General features: G+C 55.2%; 1 protein-coding gene and 1 long non-coding RNA gene across 19 annotated transcripts in view; one reads left to right on the top strand and one right to left on the bottom strand.

Annotated features, from left to right (window-relative positions):
- Positions 1-20,493, bottom strand: part of LOC129391569 (uncharacterized) — a 45,822-nt gene that overhangs the window by 3,564 nt on the left and 21,765 nt on the right. For 4 of the 11 annotated variants that reach the window (XR_008615907.1, XR_008615905.1, XR_008615917.1 and 1 more), the window contains 2 exons: positions 14,288-14,394; positions 10,038-12,629 (listed from right to left, as the gene is read on the bottom strand). This is a non-coding gene — a long non-coding RNA (uncharacterized lncRNA). Of the gene's footprint in view, positions 1-20; positions 2,446-5,220; positions 5,438-10,037; positions 12,630-14,287; positions 14,395-20,493 lie in introns of those variants that run through there. The other 7 variants (XR_008615914.1, XR_008615913.1, XR_008615908.1 and 4 more) reach the window with 7 other exon arrangements.
- Positions 1-20,493, top strand: part of MBP (myelin basic protein) — a 115,835-nt gene that overhangs the window by 73,657 nt on the left and 21,685 nt on the right. For 5 of the 8 annotated variants that reach the window (XM_024133970.3, XM_028480637.2, XM_028480635.2 and 2 more), the window contains 2 exons: positions 9,591-10,012; positions 16,690-16,767. In XM_024133970.3, the coding sequence (XP_023989738.2) occupies positions 9,591-10,012; positions 16,690-16,767 (500 nt within the window). The remainder of the gene's footprint in view (positions 1-9,590; positions 10,013-16,689; positions 16,768-20,493) is intronic. The other 3 variants (XM_007126001.4, XM_028480638.2, XM_028480636.2) reach the window with 1 other exon arrangement.

Genomic DNA, 20,493 nt, shown 5'->3' with positions numbered 1-20,493 from the left:
GGATGGGTGGGTGGGTGGATGGATGGGTGGATGGATGGTTGGTTGGATTGACAGGTGGATGGATGGATGGATGGAAGGGCTGGTGGGTGGGCTGATGGGTGAGTGGATGGATAGATGGATGGATGGATGGATGGGTGGGTAGGTGGATGGATGGGTGGACGGAAAATGTATGGGCTCTTACACAAGATATTCCCAAACTAGTTTTATAAATACCATAATAATAGCAACAATAACAAAAGCCCGCACTGAGCGTTCCCTGTGCGCCGGTGCTAAGAGCATGTTACTGCGCGCGCCCCACGTGCGCTTCAGGACGGTGACCTGAGGGAGCGCCACGTGTTCCTTCCGTCTTGCCCATGAGGCAGCCAAGGCGTTGAGAGACTAGATCATGTGGTCGAGGTCCCACAGTCGGTGGTAGAACCAAATCCAAGTCTGCTGGGTTTGACTGCAGCAGACTCTGGTCCTGTAGTCCGAGCTCGGGGTAACGCTGCCAGCGTCTGTTGAGCAGCGCTGTGTAGAAGTGGCCTAGAGGCAGGAGCCCCTGTTTTAGCTGACCTGCTCCCCAGGGAAAAGCAGCTGGTAGCGGTGCCTGTGACGCCGCCTTCTCGGGGGATCCTGCGGCCTCTGCGAGTCTGTGCAGAGTCACCGTGAGAATCCGCAGAGGCTGCACAGGGAGCAGAACCCTGTGAATACCGGGCTCTTTGGAGTCTCGTCATCTTGACACCAGCTGGGTTTGGGAAGCCGGGCGTTGCGCCTGTCACCACTGTCGTGCGATGGGGAAGGTGCAGACTCGGGGTGGGGGGGCTCCTGCTCCAGCTCCGCGCGGGGCTGCCTCTCCCGCGACCCCATCCCCGCTGTGGGAGGGTTTGAGGGGCCAGCTATTTAGAGCAAATAAAAACTATATGTTCTGTGTCCACAAAGGAGGCATTCGCGTGAGATGTGTGGGTTGGCAAGATTCGTTTGTGGCGAAGCTTTAAAGAAGTCTCTGCGGGCAGCCTGCGGGCGGCCGCATACCTCTCATAGATGCAGAATTTCTGCCGGAGCAGATCCACAGGCCACAACCATGGGCCTTTTTGTTCCTCCGCCCTCCCTGGTGGCCCTGAGTGCAGCGTGCCAGGAGCAGAAATATTCCACAAACAAGGAGGGTCCTCTTCCCCTGGCCCACACTGGCAAATTCCAGGGCTCCCCGGGCCCAGGGCCATGGCCAGCTCCCCTGCAGAGAGGGGCCCGGTCACATCAGAGACGCGCACGTACCCCACCCGGCGCCCCTCCTGCTCAGAGGGTCGGCCGGCTCCCTCCTGCCCTTCCCCCCGCGGACCGCACGCTTGTCCCTATCGCGTTAGCGTGAGGTTCTGTCCGAGGCCCTGAGCTCACAGCCTGGTTTGTGGCCGTCGGTTTAAGGCAGCCCCTTGAGGGACAGGCGCTGCAGAGCCTGCGGGCTGCTCCCCGCGGCCGCTGCCTGGCCTTTCCGGGCAGGCTGCTTCGGGAAGGAGGACGTTGCCTGCGTGTTCAGTCCGAGCCCAGCAGACCCCATGCCTGGCGGCCGGTGTGGGGCCTCCGCCCACAGGATGGAGAGGGGCTGACGGTCCACAGATGGGACAGGCACGGTGCTTTCTTATGTGGATGGTCACATGAGATGGCACAAGATGTTCTTCTGGCAGGTGACATGTATCAGCAGGCCCCGAGAAGAGTAACGTGGAAACTCGACCGGTTTCACACCATCAAACCGAAAATGAGAATCCCGGCCAGGACTCAGGTCTACCAGATGAAACGGTGTCCCCCTCCTTTTTCTGTAGCTTCCCTGCTACAGGATCTCTGCTTGGCGGGCGGGCGGGCGGGGGTGGGTGGAGCTGGAGCCTGTTTCTGCAGAAGGAGGCCAAGGTTCTGCGTGGTCGCTGACGGGCCGGGAGGGGATGGGCAGGGCAGGCGAGGGTCAGCGGAGGCTCTGCGGAGGTACTGCTTGTCCACAAAGCTGCCTCGGGGAAGAATCCTGCCACGGCAGATCCAAACCTTCTCCCCACCACAGAAGCCAACTGAGAAGCGAAAATTACAAAGGCCACTTGAGGACAGTTGTGTTGTCTATTTCAGTTTCGAGTTCTGAGCTTCTGCCTCGTTTTTCCTGAGCTGTAGGAAAGCCAATCACCTTCTCTTGGTGGTTTGGAAATAAGGCCTCTTCTGCAATGGGCTGAAGTATTGGATAACTTTTCTTTAGTTCTTAACAACCATCCCTGTATCCCTTAAGTTCTTCTTGACTCTAAAGAAGGCCGTGTGACTTCAGATTTCCTCTCCCCTCCTGATTCAGGTCACCCGCCCTGAAGGGCTTGACCTTGGGGTCATACATTTGCCAGGTCAACTTGTCCCAGTGAGAGAGGGCCTGAAACAGCGTCAGTCGTGCTAATCTACATTTTACAATGGTGTCGATGGTCTCGATGATCTTTAAGATGACATCTGATGGAAAAAGTATGGAAGAACAATATAAGTTATAAAGCATGGGTTTAAAAACAGCAAATCGAAGATCAAAGAACTAAAGATTTCCTCCATTTTGTGGATTCCACAGCGATAGCGCCTTCCATCCGTTCCTTAGAAACTAAGGATTCCTAGGAACAGTTATGAAAGTAGCACCTTTGGTGCTTTCGGGCTTATGGATTTCTTTTTGGATAATACTTCCTAAAGCGACTATAAGCTGAGAAGCCAGGTTGCGAATCACTTGAGGAGAAAACTCTGCAGCGCGCCAGGGCAGCGGGGCTCACAGCCGCTGACTTCTGCCCCTGTGCCTCTCGCGGAAAGCGCGCAAGTCCCCACTGTGGCTCAGTGCCCTCCCCACCCAGGAAGGTGACCACCCCATTCCATGCAAGGTCACTGGGGTGCTCAGGCTCTGGGTAATTGCTGCCTCGGGTACCACACGACGTCACAGCAGGGAAAGGACTGGGACGGCGGCGTCCCGGTGATCTCGACGGGCCTCCGGAGCGCTGCCTGAGCTTCTAGGAGCTCTGGTGCCCGCAGCTTGGACGTGAACTGTACGAACTCCAGCAATTCCTTAGACAATCGTCTCTACTTCAGGCCCTATAAAAGGTAACCAGGAAGCGACTTGGGGTGGGCTTCCATGGGGCATCCGTAGGAGATTGTAGCCGGGTACACTGTGTATGTCAGACCCACCAGGAAGAAGTGGCAGAGACAGTAAACTGGAAATCCATGGTTTTGAGCCAGGAAAAATCCCTGTGATGGCGGACAGACCTAGCAAATCAGTTCAGTTGTGACTTTAGTTTCTGGGTGATTTTTTTTCTTTCTGTAATTTAAAATAGTCAACTAAAATTATAGTCTGGGCTACAAACCTAATTAGATAGGCCACCAAAAACAATTGTTTTTAAAACCAAGCAAAAAAATGTAGGTACAACCAGTGAGTCTGATCCCTCAAAATGAAGAAACAGATTTTATTTTCTATCAAAATATCTGAATGGATGTCATGCGGGGGAAAGAAAAGTATATATGTATAATATATACCAAAAGCCTCTCTGTGGTAGGTTGTTAGAGGTTGGTGGCAAAGTGAGAAGCTCTGAGGGGTTCAGTAGAGGCAGCATGATGTTCGGGTTTGGGGACTCTTGCACGGGTCGGGGGGGGTCTCTTGGAACCCTGGGGCTTCCTGGTGTGTCCCAGCCCTGCCCCACCCAGGAGGCCACCAGCAGTGCTGGACCCCAGAGCCTCCACTCGAGGTGGGCCTGTGGGGCGTGTGTGGACAGATGCAGCCTCTTGGGTCAAAAAGTGACCTGAAGACATGGCACGGCCCTTTATTCTGAGATGATGCCTTTCCTGTTCTTTTGATACTCAAATTCCCTTTCTTCTCTTTAGTGAAATGTAGGCTAGTACATGGTAGTTACTTGTCTTCTCTTTATAGCTTAGCTGTAAATAAAATAAAAGCTTCTCGAAGCTCTGGATCTGCCAGTATGAAGACCTCACCCCTAATTTTTGCTATTTTACTGGTCTGTGAAGTCTGGGAACCTCCTGTTGAGATGGGAATGTTGCCTGTAAATAAAACAAACCAGCAGTGATGGTTTGCAGTGGGCTAAGCCTCTACCACACATTTTTAAAGTTTGTTATTGGCAAAACCTCTAACTGGGTGAGTGTTGATCATTTGTATTGTTTCCGGTCTCATTAAAGATCTGATCAGCCGTGAAGATGACGTTTTATTAAACTTCCCTGATGAAAGTGTAGTTGGATGATCCCTTATGATCGATCCCTCTCTAATCATGGGAAGAAACATTACATTAATTGTAGTGAAAAGAAAAACACTATGACTTATACATCTTATGGACAGAAGGTTTTCATTTTGTCGTTAACTTTAACAGACTGACGCACTCACAGAGGGGATTTCTGTATTATGTGTTACTCTGGTTTGATGACCGATACAGCCCCGCTCTGAGAAACTGAATACATCCTTTCTGTTCCTGTTGACCTGGGAGCCTGTGGCCTTCGGAGAAACGGGCAAACTCAGAAGGTGAAGCCGCAGCCCGTGCTCACGCTGACCTTACCCGATAGACTCAGGATGTTCCCATGGTGGTGGGAACAGAGCTGCCCGCCCGGGTCAGCTCAGAGCTGGGAAAAGCCCTGAGTTCCAGCGGCACAAGGTCTCTCCCCGCAGGTGCGGCTTCCCGACGAGAGCACTCAGGGCCACAGGACACCGAGGGTGGCCGACACCCGACACCACCACGGGCTCCAGGTCATCTGCATCTTTGACACTGAACTTCCCTGATAATTATGTGCTCTGAGCTTGGGTGAACAGGAGGTGTCACTGACGGCGTACAGTGCTTGGTTAAAGGGCAAACCTAGTTACCGGGAGAATGAATAACTCACTGCCCGCTCCACCCCGGCCTGTTAAAAAAAAACAACTGCAGACTGGGGGGCCATCCTATGGTGTCTGACTTTTGGGGTCTGGGGAGGGCCTCGGCACCTGTGTGTGTTCCCATGTTTGTACGCACACACGCGTGCACGCACACATGTGGTTTTGATGAAAGTTGGTGATGGAATGTGATTTCCATGGCTGTGATGGAAAAAAGCGTAAGACACACAGTCTAGGTAAAAACAGTCACGTTTAAATATAGAACAGGATTCACTTCATCATCACAGTTTCTTTGAGATGATCTTATATGAATTCTGGTTATAGCAAAAATGATATGGAATCATAGAAAGTAACGATTTTCAGGATTCCTCAACTCAGCCTTTTTGGGTGTTAAGAGTCATTAAGATATTCTGCCAAGGGCAGCTGATGTAGTAAATTGTGAGCAGGTGTATGCGTGCAGGTCAGGGGGAGGCGGGGGAACAGAGCCCTGCAGAGCGCTGGGGGCTCCCAGGGCCCTGTGTCTGGCAGGTGGGGCCCAGGCTGGGCTCTTGGCTCAGGATGGCGGCGCTCTAGGATGTCCCTCCGTCTCTCCCGGTCAGTCCCTCTCTGTTAAACAGAAACGTTTTAGCCATCGGTCATCTGCAGTTACATGTGACCCTGAGAGGCAAAACCTAGTGCCAGTTCAAGCCGGCAGGGGCTGGCGCAGGCTTGCGGGGCGCCCAGAGCTGGGGATGGTCTGCAGTTGGCAGGACGTAGACGGCAGCTGGGGACCCAGAATGAACATCACCGCCTCCGTCGAATCCGGTTTCACTTTTCTCTGCCTCGGTTTCCTCACATGAGTAAAAGGGCTCGTAACACGACCTGCCTCGCGGGGTTGCTGGTAACACACCGAGCATCCGGCGAGCGCTCAGCTTTCCCTCTGGGCTGTGACCGGACACTGCATTTACCGGAGGGGTGGCCCTGGGGGACACCCAGCACGCCTGACCCCCGCGTGTGCTGCTGAACCGGGCACCGAGGTGCCGGAGGCCAGCGCGTGGCTGCCCCTCCCCATTCAGGACCGCAGATAGCAAAGGCGGCTCGGGGCCCTGGCTGCGGAGCATGGGGGTCACGCTCAGCCTCCAGGGCCCTTCTCGGTGACGCCCTGCAGGCCCCGACTCTGGGCAGGTGGGACGCTGCGGACCCACAGGCCCAAGTGATGCTGCCGAGACCTTGGGCTGGAGCCTGCCTCGGGTGGTGACACCCGTGAGTTGCTCTAAAGAGTAAACACTGCCCCAAGGTCGCCGTCCTGCTCTGCGGGTGGGGGCGGGGTGTCTCTGTGCCCCAGAAGCCACCCTCCAGCCGGTGACGTCTTCTGGCCCTCAGAGACGGTCCAGGGAGCAATTTGTGATTTTACCATCACCGCCCCCAGAAGTCCAGTGCATTTCCCTAAGTTTCCTGGGGTCATTTTAGCCATTAGATGGAGGTGGGGTTTTTAAGACATTTTTGTGCAATTTCCTGTAGAATCTGTACAATACTAGAGAGAGGATTATAAGTGCATGTTTGGGTAGTAGAGCCAGACCTGTGCCTCTCACATTGTGCGCTAGAGGCTTTGCTCCAGACAGAGTCTAAAGAAGAGCTCTGCCCTGGGCTTTAATTCGATTAAAGCTGTTATTAATTGACAAATTGAAACCGCCCTTGTCCTTACCCAAAACGCTGCAGATCCACAGATTTTAGCTTCTCCCTATGCTCCTTGCGTCCTGGGAGAAGCTACTTTCAGGACACAAACGCCCTTCTCTGTGCCTCACAAATACCCATATTCAGAGACACAAAAGCCAACTGTTGTAAAAATATTAGTATTCAGAGGCGCTTGTGTTTCGTTAATGCATTTAATCATGTACAATATAGTGACTGTTTCCCCTTTACATTTGCATTAATTTATATCAGCCACAGAATCTAAAGCACAGCTTGAAAATCAGACTCTTTCTGTTGCAACCTATAAATCAGGATTGCATCCCTGCAAAAATCTACAGCTTTGTGCGGGCCACCGCATTCTTCATGGTGCTTTTTCACGTTGCTGCAGTACCGTGAGGGATTTGATGTGTGATAAATATTGGTGTTCTCATGTGGTTCAAGTAACCGGTGGTCATAAGAGATGTGCCGTATTCTAAGTGACATATTTGTAAGGCCTGTAGCCTGGCCGGCGTTAGGCACACCTGAGAGCTGTGTGCACCCTCTTAGGAGCAGAAAGAAGACCCCAGGATCACAGGGTCTGGCTGTCTGCCTGGTACTTGGTCTCCGGCAAACATTTATGATATCCGTTGGGAGTCAGTTCCTCTGCTTTGGAAACATAAGTCAATATACTGACTGCACGGTGAGTGTCACCCATGGGACAGTCTCTTGACCCCTATGATTTTGTTAAAGGAGCGTGGAGTCACTCGGTTTTTGTTATTTATATATTTGTGGAAGTAGGCGTTGTAGATGTAAAAACTGCCCCGCGTACGTATAACAAAAGGAAAGACCCTCCTTTCAGTCCTCCCCCAGCCAGGTGCCGTTCCTTCCTGGCACCCCAAGGACATGACCTTGGCCCTGCACCCTGTCTCTCCCTTGAAGTCTGGTCCTACCCCCACCCCATTCCTTGGCTGTCTCTGGGCACTTCCTGCGAAGAAAACCCTTTGCCTCAGCCCTTGAGACCCTGCCTAGTCTGGCTGGCCTGTCTCCTCAATCATCCTCCTCTCACCTCCTCCCCCCACCACCCCCCTCCCCATCTACCCCCCTCCTCCGCTCAGCGGCCAGCACCTTAAGCCTTGCACCCTTGGGCTCCAGGCCTTCCTGCTTCTCCCCGGTGAACAGGCCAAGCTCGTTCCCGAGGACCCCGTCCTGGGCGTCCTTCTCTGCAGAAGTCCGTCCCCACCGCCCGCCCCCGCCGCCGGCCCCCTCCAGCCCCGCCCTCGGCCCACACTCCCGTGTCACCCAGCGGTCCCCTCGGGGCCTTCCTGACGCCCCTTATCCTGCTCTTCCCTTTCATATCATTACTCAACATGAAATTACGCATTGTATCTGTTTCCTGTGGCAGCCACACAGATTACCACAAACTGGGTGGCTGAAAACAACAGGAATTTCTACCCTCTCGGTTCCGGAGGCCAGAAATCTACACCCAGGTGTGGGCAGGGCACTGCTCTCCCCGAAGGCTCGGGGGGAGGGTCTGCCCCGGGTCACCCGCCTCCCCGTGTTCCTAGCAACCCTGTCTTTTACACAAACCAGGCCACGGCCTGCTTCCATGCCACGTGGCGTGTGTGTGTGTGTGTGTGTGTCTGCATCCAAATCCCCCTCCTCTCACAGGGACACTGGTCATTGGGTCGGGGCCCACTCTACTCTAGTGAGACCCCATCTTAACTGGATTACACCTGCAAAAGACCTAACCCTCAAATAAGTTCACATTCACAGGTACTGGGGGTTAGGATGTGGGCACAGCATTTGGGGGAACATTATTCAACCCATAACGTTCATTTTCATTTGTGTTCATGCGATAAGGATCACATCTTGTTCACCTAGTGCAGGGGACATTACACTTGCTAGGTGCTTGGTAAAGATGGGTGGCTGGGTGGGTGGATGGACGGGTGGATAAGTGAATGGACGGGTGGTTAGTGGATGGATGGTTAGATAGTGGGTGGATGGGTGGATGGACAGGTGGATAGTGAATGGATGGGTGGATAAGTGGATGGATGGGTGGATAGTGGATGGACGGGTGGATAAGTGGATGGACGGGTGGATAGTGAATGGACGGGTGGATAAGTGGATGGACGGGTGGATAAGTAGATGGACGGGTGGTTAGTGGATGGATGGGTGGATAGTAGGTAGATGGGTGGATAGTGAATGGATGGTTGGATAGTGAATGGACGGGTGGATAGTGGATGCATGGATGGATGGATGGGTGGTCGGATGCTGTTGGTAAACGCTAGTACATAGATTTCTGGGCAGTTTGATGGATGGATAGTGTGAGTAAAGCCACATTTGCCGTAGGTAAGTAATAAACTTTGGAGAAGAACCTAACTACATGACATTCATTTATACCCACCTGTGGTAACTGATAGCAAGATGGAGGTATTGTCATTCTCGAGAGAAATACTGTGTATTTTTGTAAAAAGCTAAGGGAGGATGGTGTGCCCCATGAACTACCCCGTTTCCACTTAAACTTTCTGATTGTTGCTGCTTACAGAGGAGAAGCCCACCCCAAATGTCCTGAACAAGCAGCTCGCTCTCGTGCAAGAGGCCCCTTGTGGACTCCGGGGACTAAAGAATTCTAAATGCCCCATTTCTTTAAGGCATGAATTGCAAAAGGTGGGGGCAGTTCCACTTTTACCAAGAATGCTAAAACTACCTTTCGTCAGATACGTGCTCCCAACACGCCTTCCTTAGGCACCAGTAGCCTTTTAGAAGATAAACGTGCCGTCGAGGCGCCCGCAACCCGGGAGCCCCCCAGGGCGGGAGTGGCAGCCCCTAGGGGAGACTGCGTGCCTGGCCCCGTTTGCTCGGGGAGGCCCAGCGCCGGGTCTGGAGCACCTGGGACAATTCCCAGGGCCTCTGAGACACAGAGCCACCGCCAGGATGCTGGGGCCGGATGGGTTCTGCCCCAGGCAGCCCGGGGCCGCATCGAGCTCCCTGGCGCCCGCACACCCTGTGGGTTTGATAGGAGACGGCCGGCTCCCCGGCCCGGGAAGAAAGCAGCATTGTCCGCGCCCCGCTTTGCACAACCGTATTCGTGTCTCACTGTTGTTTGCAGATGTGGACCAGAACAATGGAACCCCCTTGCAGGACACAGCGGTGACAGACTCCAAGCGCACAGCGGGCCCGAAGAATGCCTGGCCGGATGCCAACCCAGCTGACCCCGGGGGCCGCCCCCATTTGATCCGCCTCTTTTCCCGAGATGCCCCAGGGAGGGAGGACAACACCTTCAAAGACCGGCCCTCAGAGTCAGACGAGCTCCAGACCATCCAAGAAGACGGCGCGGCTGCTCCCGAGGGCCTGGATGTGATGGCGGCTCAGAAGAGACCCTCCCAGAGATCGAAGTACCTGGCCTCGGCGAGCACCATGGACCACGCCAGGCACGGCTTCCTCCCCAGACACCGGGACACGGGCATCCTCGACTCCCTCGGCCGCTTCTTTGGCGCGGACAGGGGCGCACCCAAGCGGGGCTCGGGCAAGGTGAGCTCTGAGGAGTAGAGGCGCATGCAGGTCGTGCCTCCCCGGTGGTGTAAGCGGAAGAGGAAGGGAATCGGCAGGTGAACTCAGCCGTTAGAGGGAGTACAGCCTCTGTGCTGTCTGGGGAAACGTGTTGTCCTTGCTGGAGATGCTTACGGGCTCCTGGGAGGGGCCTGGGTCACTGCTTTCGATTTTTCCACCCTCTCTCCCCTGCTCACCAGGGATGCGGTCAGGATGTGGTCCAGGAACGGAGAGCGTCCTGAATTCACGTCTCCGGGGTGGTGTGGACGTGGGCACTGTGGTCTTTTGTGTCCTATGCTTGGGGGCTTTAGGGCTGACGTGGCTTCTGCCCACGCTTCGGGGCTCCGCATCGGGCCGTTGCCAACGTCTTCCTGGACCCAGTGCCGCCAGCTTCGTGTTGCTTTGCAACAATGATGTGATTGAGGGCTTTGGAACAAACTCGAAATTTAAATGCGCCTTGAGCAGACGTTCTCTTTGGTCTGAGCTGTGCAGGGAAATAAATGAGTGTGAGGCATTACATGAGTGCGTCTAGGAATCAAAGCTGTGTTAGTTTGTTATTCCATTCATTTGAATGCAGAATTTGTGAAGTTTCATTATTTAAATGTTCTGTAGGTAAAAATGTGCCACAGGAGAAAATTGCTCCTCTTGCGGTCCGGTTTGTGAAGGTGGCTTCTGGACTAGATTGTGAATAGATCATCTGTGGCTGATGCGTCACTGAAAAGCTAATCCCCAAGTGGCGTTCCGACAGCAGATACGTCGCATGCGCGGCACCTGATGTTTAGAGTGTTGGATAGCTGGGTGGTTCTGGAAGGGGTGAGGTGTTTCAGAAAGGCCCCTGATTTATTGGGTGTGCTCACGAGACACCTGAGAGGCAGCCTTGCTTCTGGCCGTGCCCTGTGCCCGCTCTGAAAGGCCTCTGGGAAGTTCTGAGGGGCGCTGAGTCGAGTGTGGAGCAGAGGCCCTCGTCATCGTGGGCCTGTAACGTCATCAACGCTGGGGTACTGGGAGTTCAGGAGTTTCTCGAATTTGCTTTAGTCTCTAACTGCAGTCCTTAAAATTACTGACGATCCTGAAATTGTTGGAGAGAAACACAGATGTCAGCTGCGCCTTTCGTGTGGTGTTAAGGAGCGTTGAGCTTTCGGGGACCGGCTGGGAGCTGAGATCTGTCACGTGACACCCGGCAGGACTCCCTGTGAATAACTCCCTGTGCCTTTTGTCCTTGTAGAACTCACTTTCCGATTGGCTTCGTCAGTGTCCCGTGCTTTGGGGCAGTCTTCCCTCACCCTGAAAGGTGGGTCCTCTGACCTGTCTCGAACGCTGATGTCAATTTGAGACGCTTTATCAAGCACAGCTGTCAGACCACACCAGACCCCGACTGCCTAATCAAGTCTTGCTGTTATGCAAAGCACCCCGTATGCATGCAGCGCCGACAGTTTTGAAACCTCAAACTATTCTGCTTAACCCACAGAACAGGAAAAACATATTTAAACTGTGCAGAAGAGATTAAGCAGCTGGATAGCGTATATTACAAAACAAGCTTCATTTCGGTGGTAATGGGTTAAGTTAAAATCAAATCGTGAAAGCCTTTATGCCACCTGTTGTGAGCGCATCTCAAAGTGAATATATATCAGACATACACGTCTTCCTCCTTTCTGTAAGAGTGCACCCTTGACTGCATCAAGTCTGATGTTATTCAACATTTTCAAAGAACAGATTCCAGCCTCAGAAGTAGGCATCCACTTCACAAACTAGTCTTGCTGGGTTATCAAGGATTCAGAGAAATCAAAACATTTTCACGGGATTTTTAAACATAAAAATAATGTTTAAATAATTGATTTAGAACTTTTGAAGTATCAATTCTGTTCACTACTGGATGTTGAGTGAAGAAGATTTTCGAATGAGCAGCCTTGCCCTTTGACGCCAAAGAAAGAAATCCATTAGAGTTCGAATGCAAGATCACATCCGTAGTTGCTTATTACAAACACAGGCTAGGGATACATTCCTGTCGAGTATCTTTGCTGAAAATATGCAGTGGGTCTTACTGGCAATCTTGCTCAGCTCACCTATCTTACTGTGGATTCTTTGTTCACTTTTAAACACTGGAGGTGTTAAGCATAATAATACACTCTACACCCAGTGACATACCCGCAACGGCCTAGAAGCCTGGGGTGTGGGCTTATTTTTTGGTTTTGATCTTATTTTCGCTTTGCTCTGTTTATAAATCAGGAGAGCCCTCATTGTATTAGGTGCTAGAAAGGTCCTTTGGATTGAAGCGTGTGAAACTGATGGGAGCGCTTGGCTCCCGGAAAAGGGGCTGTTTGTCGCCTGCCCCCCCTCCTCCGAGGGCACGTGGGGTGGCCCCTGGGTGAGCAAGGGCGGAGCCCCCTGCCCTGGGAGTGCGCCAGCACACCCACCCTCTGTGCGGCCGGGACTTGACATTCGAGCAAAGCGCTCACAAATTCCCTGAGGCGGCATATTCTTTCGAGAGCCGTAAATGAAAGGTGCATTCACGAGACCACGCGCCTTTGTGGCAGGAAGAAAGAAAGGCGGAGTTGTTGCCTTTAAGAAGCAGGTTTCCACGTCCCTGGAACCTGGGGCCCTGTGAGGAATGGGCGGGTGGTCAGGACGGAGATGCCACTGCGTTTGGTCAGTTTTAGCGGGTGGAGGGGGCCCCCTAAGCTGCCCCACCTACCCACCCGTCAGACCCGCCGCTCCGGGGCCAGCGCTGTACCCTCAGGCTTAACAGCAACATCGTGGCCCGTTAGCCTGGACAATAGCCAGGGTGGCCGCAGTGATGTGACACCCAGACACCCCCCAGTAGGGATGCAAGGGGACAGGCCTGTCTCACCGTCCTCCGCACGAGGCTACTTTCCTACAGGTGTTTTAAAGCAAGTTTCTGGACTGGTGGTTATACCTGTTTTCCTCTGTTGACGGCAGTCAGAGCTGCATTTCCAACCTGCTGCTCTCAGCATCCATCTGTCATCAGCATCCGGCATGACTTCCCTGCCTCTAACCTTGATTGTGGGGGCTAAGAACGCTTGCTGTCATTCAGTGCCCTGGGGTATAAGCAGTCTTGCAACTTAATCACAATGTTCTGTTTCCTGCCTTTTTTCCCTGCATTTCAATTTCATTTAACACATTTTAGTTCTCCGGTAACGTAACTCCTCAACGTTAACATGGCACCCTAACGTTAGAGATGTATTCTGTAATCCCCTGGGGGAGGGTGACGGTTGGGGGTGACACGAAGGACACGGCAGGCAGCGTCTGAGCAGGGTACCCCACCCCGTGTGAGTCTAGCCCTGAAGTCGGGGGCCGGTGGAGCTGCACTCGCTCATTTCAGCCGAGAGTGTGTCCGCTCGCGATGCAGCGGTGCGCGTAACAGGGATCTCAGCTAACGTGAGTCTGTGTGGCCGCGACCCAGCCACTCAGTACATCAGTTTGCCAAGAGATTTGGCCAGACATCTTTCTAGAGAAAAATCCCTGTATGCTGGGTATATGTGTTTCTGCACCCAAACAAACACTTTTTGAGATTTCCTACAGGAATTCCTTCTGAAGTATCATTCCCCTGATCAATTGTGGATCGATTATTGATCGGCTCCCAGCGCTTTGCTGTGTCCTCCTGTGGTCTCACTCCTCTGCTGTCTTTAACCAGGCGAGAGAGAAATCCGAATGGTATGCCCCTGTGTTGGCAGCGATTTTGCTGCATCCTCTGAGTGAAACGTTTGTAGATTATGCTGATGTATTTAATGCTGATTGCCTTCTGGTGATTGTACTCCCATTTGATTTTGTGATGACCTTTTGCTTTTTATATATTTCTTCCTTTTATGCACTTATTAAACATTTTAACAGACTAATTGCATGTGATTTTTTTAAGTTGTCTTTTTTGGTGACCCTCCCTTTACTAAGCACACGGTGTAACTGGTATTTTCATGACCTTCTGACACAGCAGCCAACCAACAGGTGAGTCTGGGGGCCCGAGCACACCCTTCTGCACACAGTTTTCACGCCTCTGCTTTACACACAGACGTTCTGTTCTTTTCTCTCCACTGGCAGTTCAGTCTCCTGGTCTTTCTGTTAGGACTGTTCTCATTCTGCCTGAGGCTTTTACTGTTTCTCTCAAAGTACCGTCCTGTACACATTGGGGGAAATGACTGTATTCTCCCCTGTGCCTGGGACACGGGACCCTCAATAGCAGTTACTGAGTGACTGATCACAGGAAAGACGGACCCCACCTGGGCCCCCTGGGAGGGTACATACCGGGGGTAGAAGAAACAGCGGAGAATCTGAACGTAGAGGCAGGCTGGCTCTTTTAAGGATGACAGTTAGTGTGTGAAATTGAGGGTAAGTTCGGGGTCGCTGGTGAACTAGAAATAAGCGCAAAGACATGGAATTAATTTTGATCTGCCTTCCATTCGTCTGTGCCCGCATCCTGCCACCAGACCCTGTCCTAACTCATCTCCTGTTAAACTCACTTCCATTTTATGGTGTTGCTTTCCATCATTGTTGATGTTCCTTTTGGTAGAAGGAACAGGCAATTCTTACCGGTTGATGGAGAGCTTAGCTTGACATCTGAGGGAATATCTCATCATTAGGGGAAGAAAACACTCCCTCGATCTCTCATGGAAATCACTAAGTATGGATTTAGCAGTCCAGAACTGGAGAAATCTCTTCTCACACTCTGGTTTGATAGGTTATCTTAGCGTTTTTCCATTATGGACCTCACCACACTCTTAAGCACTCAGGAATCATCCTGCTCTGTGAGAGACAGTAAAAGGCGGAGAGGGTGACACATGGCTTCCGGAAGAGGCCTTCCTGCCTCCTCTCCCCCAGCCCTGCCGGTGCCCCACCCCTTCTTTCTGCTGGAGACGCTCTCCCTTTTGATCCTGAGCGCGTCTGGACGCGAGGTGGAGGACCTTCCTCTGCCCTCACACAGACGGAGAGAGCTGTCTTCCCTCCTCCTGCCGCCGCAGGAGGGGCAAGCCGTCAGGGAGGCATCCGTGGGCCAGTCTGTCGCCCAGGGGGCCACCCCATCTCAGAGCCGTGGGCCATCCCTGCCCCAGGCTGCACGGCCAGTGCCCGGGAAGCCGGGGTGGCAGTAGAGGGGCCTTAACACCAGCCCCCAGAGCTGCCTGAAAATGTCGCAGAGAGACTGACCTCTTCATGAAGAAGGGATGTACTCTTAAATAGAGAACTCTAAAATTCTTCTTTGCCTTTGGACCAAGTGTAGGCATGGACCACAGGCCATTTTTGAGGGTTTTCACCCTCAGTGGGGACAGCCTGGCCTCATCAAGGCAGAGAATCCACAGGCTTATCCACTGAGATGTGCTTCTAAGTAAGTACTCAGGGGTCTTATTTAAGTACCCAATACCATGCATTAAAGTCACCAGTACTTCTTGCTAGTATAGAAATAGCCTCTCCCATGCGGAGAAAATTGATTGGGAGGTGCACAGCTAAGTACACGCTCACCACGGATTTGCCTCTGGAAACCCTAGTGTGTTCACTTTACAGTAATATTTCTAGAATGCGTTAATATTTTCCTGTGTCATAACTATTGCTTATTTCCGTGCATAACCAACTGTTAACCTGGTTTTTAAAAATCCATTTCATCTGTAGCCAGTATAAGACATCTCTTGAAACCTATTACACTGATTTCATCTCTTGACCCCTATGAGGCTCTCCATCTCCCTCTCTCTCCCTCTCTCCCTCTCTCTCTCTCTCCACACCCCCCTTCTCTCTTTCTCTCTTGCCATTTTGCTATGGCAGGTCAAAAGAGAGGAACTTCTTGTAGGCCCCTTACCTTGGTCCTGTTAATACTATTCTCTCCACCACATCCCTCAACGTTGGTTGATTCGGCAGAAACTGCCTCGTAGCCGATAGAATAGGGAAAGTGCGCTCAGTTAGGAGCCGATACTATTTAGGAAGATTTATAACACTAGAGCCCAGGCTCGTTCACAGCTCAGGAAGGAACTTCAAGCCCCTATTAATATTGAGCTTCTGAATGTCACCAGCAGCGAAGAAGAACAGCCGTGAGCAAGTGTAACTCCGAGCGGTCGGCTAGGATGACCTCTGAGCGCTCTTGCTCTTGAGGCGATTCCCTTCTACTCTGGAGCAAACTGAGAGAGAGGACCCAGCTGTGAGAGCCACACTTAACCCCACAGAGCAGGAAAGACTTCTACTTGTAAATCCGGAGCAGAAGCTAACACCCTTGCTCTAAAAGAAAAATAAAATAAAACCCCACGGAGCGTAAGATCTATTCCATTACAGACTCGGAAAAGCCCTTTCAGCTCTTCACGTGCAGCTGTCTCGGAAATCTTACATGTCTGGCGCCGGCCACAGTTTTAAGGAAATCTGGTCACATCATGAGCTGTAGGCCCCCAGAATAGAGGCCGGGAAGTAACTGTTCCCTAAACCTTTCTCCTTGTCCCTTTCTCTCTGTCGTCCTTCCTGCCGCCCCCGAGCCCTCAGGGGGCTGTCCCCTGCCATCTGCCCCCCCCCCCCCCGCGTGTCCCCTGAGCCCCGGCCATTGGCTGGGCCGTCCTCCACCCCCTCACGCGCCTCACCCTCTAGCCGTGACCCCCGCTCGCCCGCCCTCCTCCCCGCCGCCAGGAGCTCACCCGCTGGAGGACGTGGACTCAGTGGCCGCTCTGTCCCCCTGGCAGGTCCCGTGGCTCAAGCAGAGCGGGAGCTCTCTGCCCCCTCATGCCCGCAGCCCGCCCGGGCTGTGCAACGTGCACCAGGTAAGACGGCTCCGCCCGGCGGCCGCGGCCATTCCGCGGGGACGGCGCAGGCACTGCCGGGGCCTCGCTCCCACCGCGCGAGCCTGGGAAAGTCACGTCTGTCAGACTGAGCAGGGCAGCTCCCCAGGGGACGCGAGCAAGGACAATGTGCAAAGACGGAAGGGGGGTCCTCGCGAGGGAGGTGCGGCCTCGACTGGGGGCCCCGCCCAGACGGAGGTGGGACCAGGGTGAGGACAAGCTCCTGAAGCGAGCCAGGCCCCCCAGGTGGCCGGCAGCCGTGGCCTTGACCCGCCTGTGGCCCCGTCTCCTCGGAAACCCGGCGCCTCGCGGACACGGAGCGCCCGCCGAGTACGAGGTGAGTGGGCTCTTGCAGGCGCAGCCCCGCTGAGCTTCCCCGGGGAGGACCTCCCTCCCGGCGGCTCCCCGGAGCCCTAGGGGCCGAAGGGACAGCCCCGTGGACGGCGGGCTGGGGCGACCCCGGGGGCGGCGCGCCAGCGGCCTGGGCCAGACTCAGCTCGCGGGGGCACAGCCCCGCCTAGACCTCTGCTCTCGGCCCCCCGCAGGCGCTGTGCCCGGGCATCGACCGGCCTCTCCGCCCTGGGAAAGCGCAGGAGGTTGAAACCACGGGGCACGCGACAGGAAAGCTAGTTCTGACTGAGCCCCGGGGGTGAGGATGGGGCCCCAGGAGTCTCTGCTTCAGACGAAGCAGAGGGGGCCAGGGGAGCGGGACCCGGGCAGCCGGGAGCTGTGCCCGCGGCCGAGACCCACCGCGGGGCCCTCCGCCCGCACGGGACGGGGCGACCACAGGGGGCCGCGGGGCCGGCTGGTCCCAGGGGAGGAGCGGATCCATACGACGTCAAGGGTCGGCTCCCGGATGTCGGGCCGGGGGGAGGCTGGAAGAGCGGCCGCAGAGCCCAGGGCCTGACCTCGGCCACGGGAGCCGTGCCGGTGCCGCTGGCTGCCGGGAGGGACTTGCCGTCAAGCCCCCTGGGGTGGGCAGGGGCGCATCTCCAGGTGACAGCTGCAGGGGGGCTGGAGGGGTGCTGCCGCCGAGCCCGGGTTTCACGGGAATCGTGTTTCAGTTGTGACCGTCGTGCTCACCGGTGCAGAGGGCCCCTCGGTGGCTCCGACTCGAAGCAAACAGCCCCGCCCCCGGGGAGGTCGAGAGGGCCCCGTCCCCCTGGAGGCGCATAACCTCTGGGCCCTTGGGCCTTGGCCTGGTCCAGACTCAGCCTCGAGGAAGCCAGGGCTGGGCCCCAGAGGCCTTCTGGGTGGCCCTGGGCTCCCAGGCCGAGTGCGGAGAGCTGGGGAGGACGCTCGCTGTTTCCTGGCAGCGGGGATGCGGGGGTGGGGGGGGCAGGCGGGGAGGGCGGAGGCCCCGACGGGACCCACGTGCTCCTTGTGCCCTGAAGCCACCGGGACCCCCGTCCTCTCCTCCCCGGGACACGTCGCCATCAGAAAGCAGGCCCGGTCCACCGAGAGGCAGAGACATTGCCAGAAATCCCAGATGCAGTGCAGGGTGGGGAGGGCCAGAGGCCAGGGCTTTGGCATTTGGGGATGTTAAGGAACTTACAGCAGAATGATTTTTCTCTGTTGGTGGAAAAAGAGCAGCAGCCCTGCCCTCCACAGCTTCATCCCAGACAGACCTCTGTGCCCACATGTACAAACCTGGTCAGAAAAGCACGAGTTCCACACAGCAGCCCCAGACACGCAGCATGGGGGCCGGGCGTCCGCGGCCTCCAGTTACGGGCCTTTGTCTTTGCTATTTGTTCACTATGTCTTCCTCCAGCACGCCGGATTCTTCCGTATTTCAAGAAGGAGCTTATGTTTCTCGGAGCGTTAACAGCCCCGGGCACGGGAAAGCACTGAAGGGCCAGGTGGCACGAAGTGGTTTCAAAATACGACCAAGGGCACGTGGAGTAGGCTTGCGGGGGGGACAGGAGCCGCGGGGTGAGGCCACGGCCGCAGGGCTGACGCCGGGGCTGGGGATGGTGGTGTGGGACCACCAGGCGGCTCGGGACCGAAAGCTTTTCCTCCTTCTTCCGCTGCGGTTCGGTGAGCGATGTCAGGCTGGCGTCCTGCACCCGGACCTGCTTCTCTCTGTCCGTCTGTCTCTCTGAACAAACACAGCAGGAAGGGTGAGAGCGCCCCACCTACTACACGTCAAGGAACAAGTGGGCTCAGCACTGTGGCTGCGCTTCCAGGACTGGGTCCCCTGCGAGGAATCCCTTGATTCCAGGAGCCTGAACGCTTCTCTTGGCTCTGACACAGGGCAGACCTTGAGGGCTGGAAGAGGACACGGAAGGCGGGAAGCCCAAGGCCACGCATGAAGTAATATTTGAGGACCCAAAAGCAAGCTGGGAAAGCACGAATTCCGAGGCAGAATCAAGGAGCAAATATACAACAGGGAAGACAGCTCTGTGGGGAGACAGGCAGAGCCTTTCCTCTGGTTTCTCCATCAGGTCACCCTGCCTCCGCACGGCTGGGCCTCTGGAAGCTGCATGACCCAGAGCGCCTGGCGCCTGCGGACGGAAGGAGCTGGAAAGGTGCCCAGGGCGGGGAGCGCGGAGCAAGTGCCTCGCCCGAGCAGTCGCCGTCCCACCCACACCTGCACGTCTGGGCCCTGGAGATGCGGGAAGAACGGGGGGGGAAGCCCCTGTTCCCATGGCCGTCAGCTGCACTCACTGGCTTCCTTAAGCCCCTCTGCCTGCATCCCACAGACCCCGGGAACCGGGCCTCGCGGCCTGGAGAGGACACTGCCTGGACGCCCGGCCCGGGAGGTGCCCAGAGGTTCGTCCAGAGCCGCCCTGCCCGCTGTGACCCCCCAACCAACCGTCCCCAGGCCGCTCGGGGGTTAAGGAGTCAGACTCTGAGCGCCTGGAAGAGCACAGGGTAAGGATGGAAACGCGCGTGGGGGGTCTGTGTCCGCTGGTCAGCCTCCGCGTGTCGGCTCTGAGCCTCCTCTCCTGGCCTGAAAAGCACACCAACGTCAGAAATAACCGTCGGTCCTGCCGACGCCCCGGGCCCCCGTGCCGACGGAGAGAAACATCCGGAAGCTGCCGGCGCATCGAGGGCGCATCAGGCCCGCCTCTCGCAGGGTCCCTGCGAGGCCGCCCCAGCTCTGGCCGTCAGCTCCTGGGTTCCTGCGCTCAGGCCTCAGTTTCCTCACCCAGAAAGCAGAGGGGTCAGAGGCGGTGACTGCAAACATCTCCCCGAAGACTAAGACTCCATGGTTATTTCCTCAAGTCTCCAGGGACCTCTCGTAAGCCCAGCCCTGCCAACCCGCTGCCCCCCAGTGCAGCTACGCCCGGGCCCGCGGCCTTCACTTGCAGGAAGGCCTGTTGCAACCTGGCTTTTCTTCCAGAATAATCTTCCAGACTCTGCATCCCTTATACCACTTGCTGTCATTCTGCTCAAGGAGACTACTGAATTCTAAGCCAAGCAAAGGCATCCGGGCGATTGTTTGGTTTACACCTCTGCTGAGCTGTTAGTCTGATGTTTATGCTGGGAAGTCTTCTGCGTACTTTAGACACATTGAGGTCTTTAAAAATGGGTGCCTGGGAACAAGGAAAAGAGTCGGAGCGGTTAAGGCCGACCTCTAACCTGTCCTCCCGCCGTTTTGGAAGGAGACACGGGAGGCCTCCAAACCCACGTTCAAGAGCGTCGCTCTCAGCACCAGTCCAGATGCCCTGAGTTCGGGAAATAGCAGTGAGCCTTCCCTGCGGG

The sequence above is a fragment of the Physeter macrocephalus genome, chromosome 19, assembly GCF_002837175.3.
Source record: "Physeter macrocephalus isolate SW-GA chromosome 19, ASM283717v5, whole genome shotgun sequence".
NCBI lineage: Eukaryota > Metazoa > Chordata > Mammalia > Artiodactyla > Physeteridae > Physeter > Physeter macrocephalus.
The sequence above is the reverse complement of the archived record's forward strand: the minus strand, read 5'-3'. Positions and strand labels throughout refer to the sequence as shown.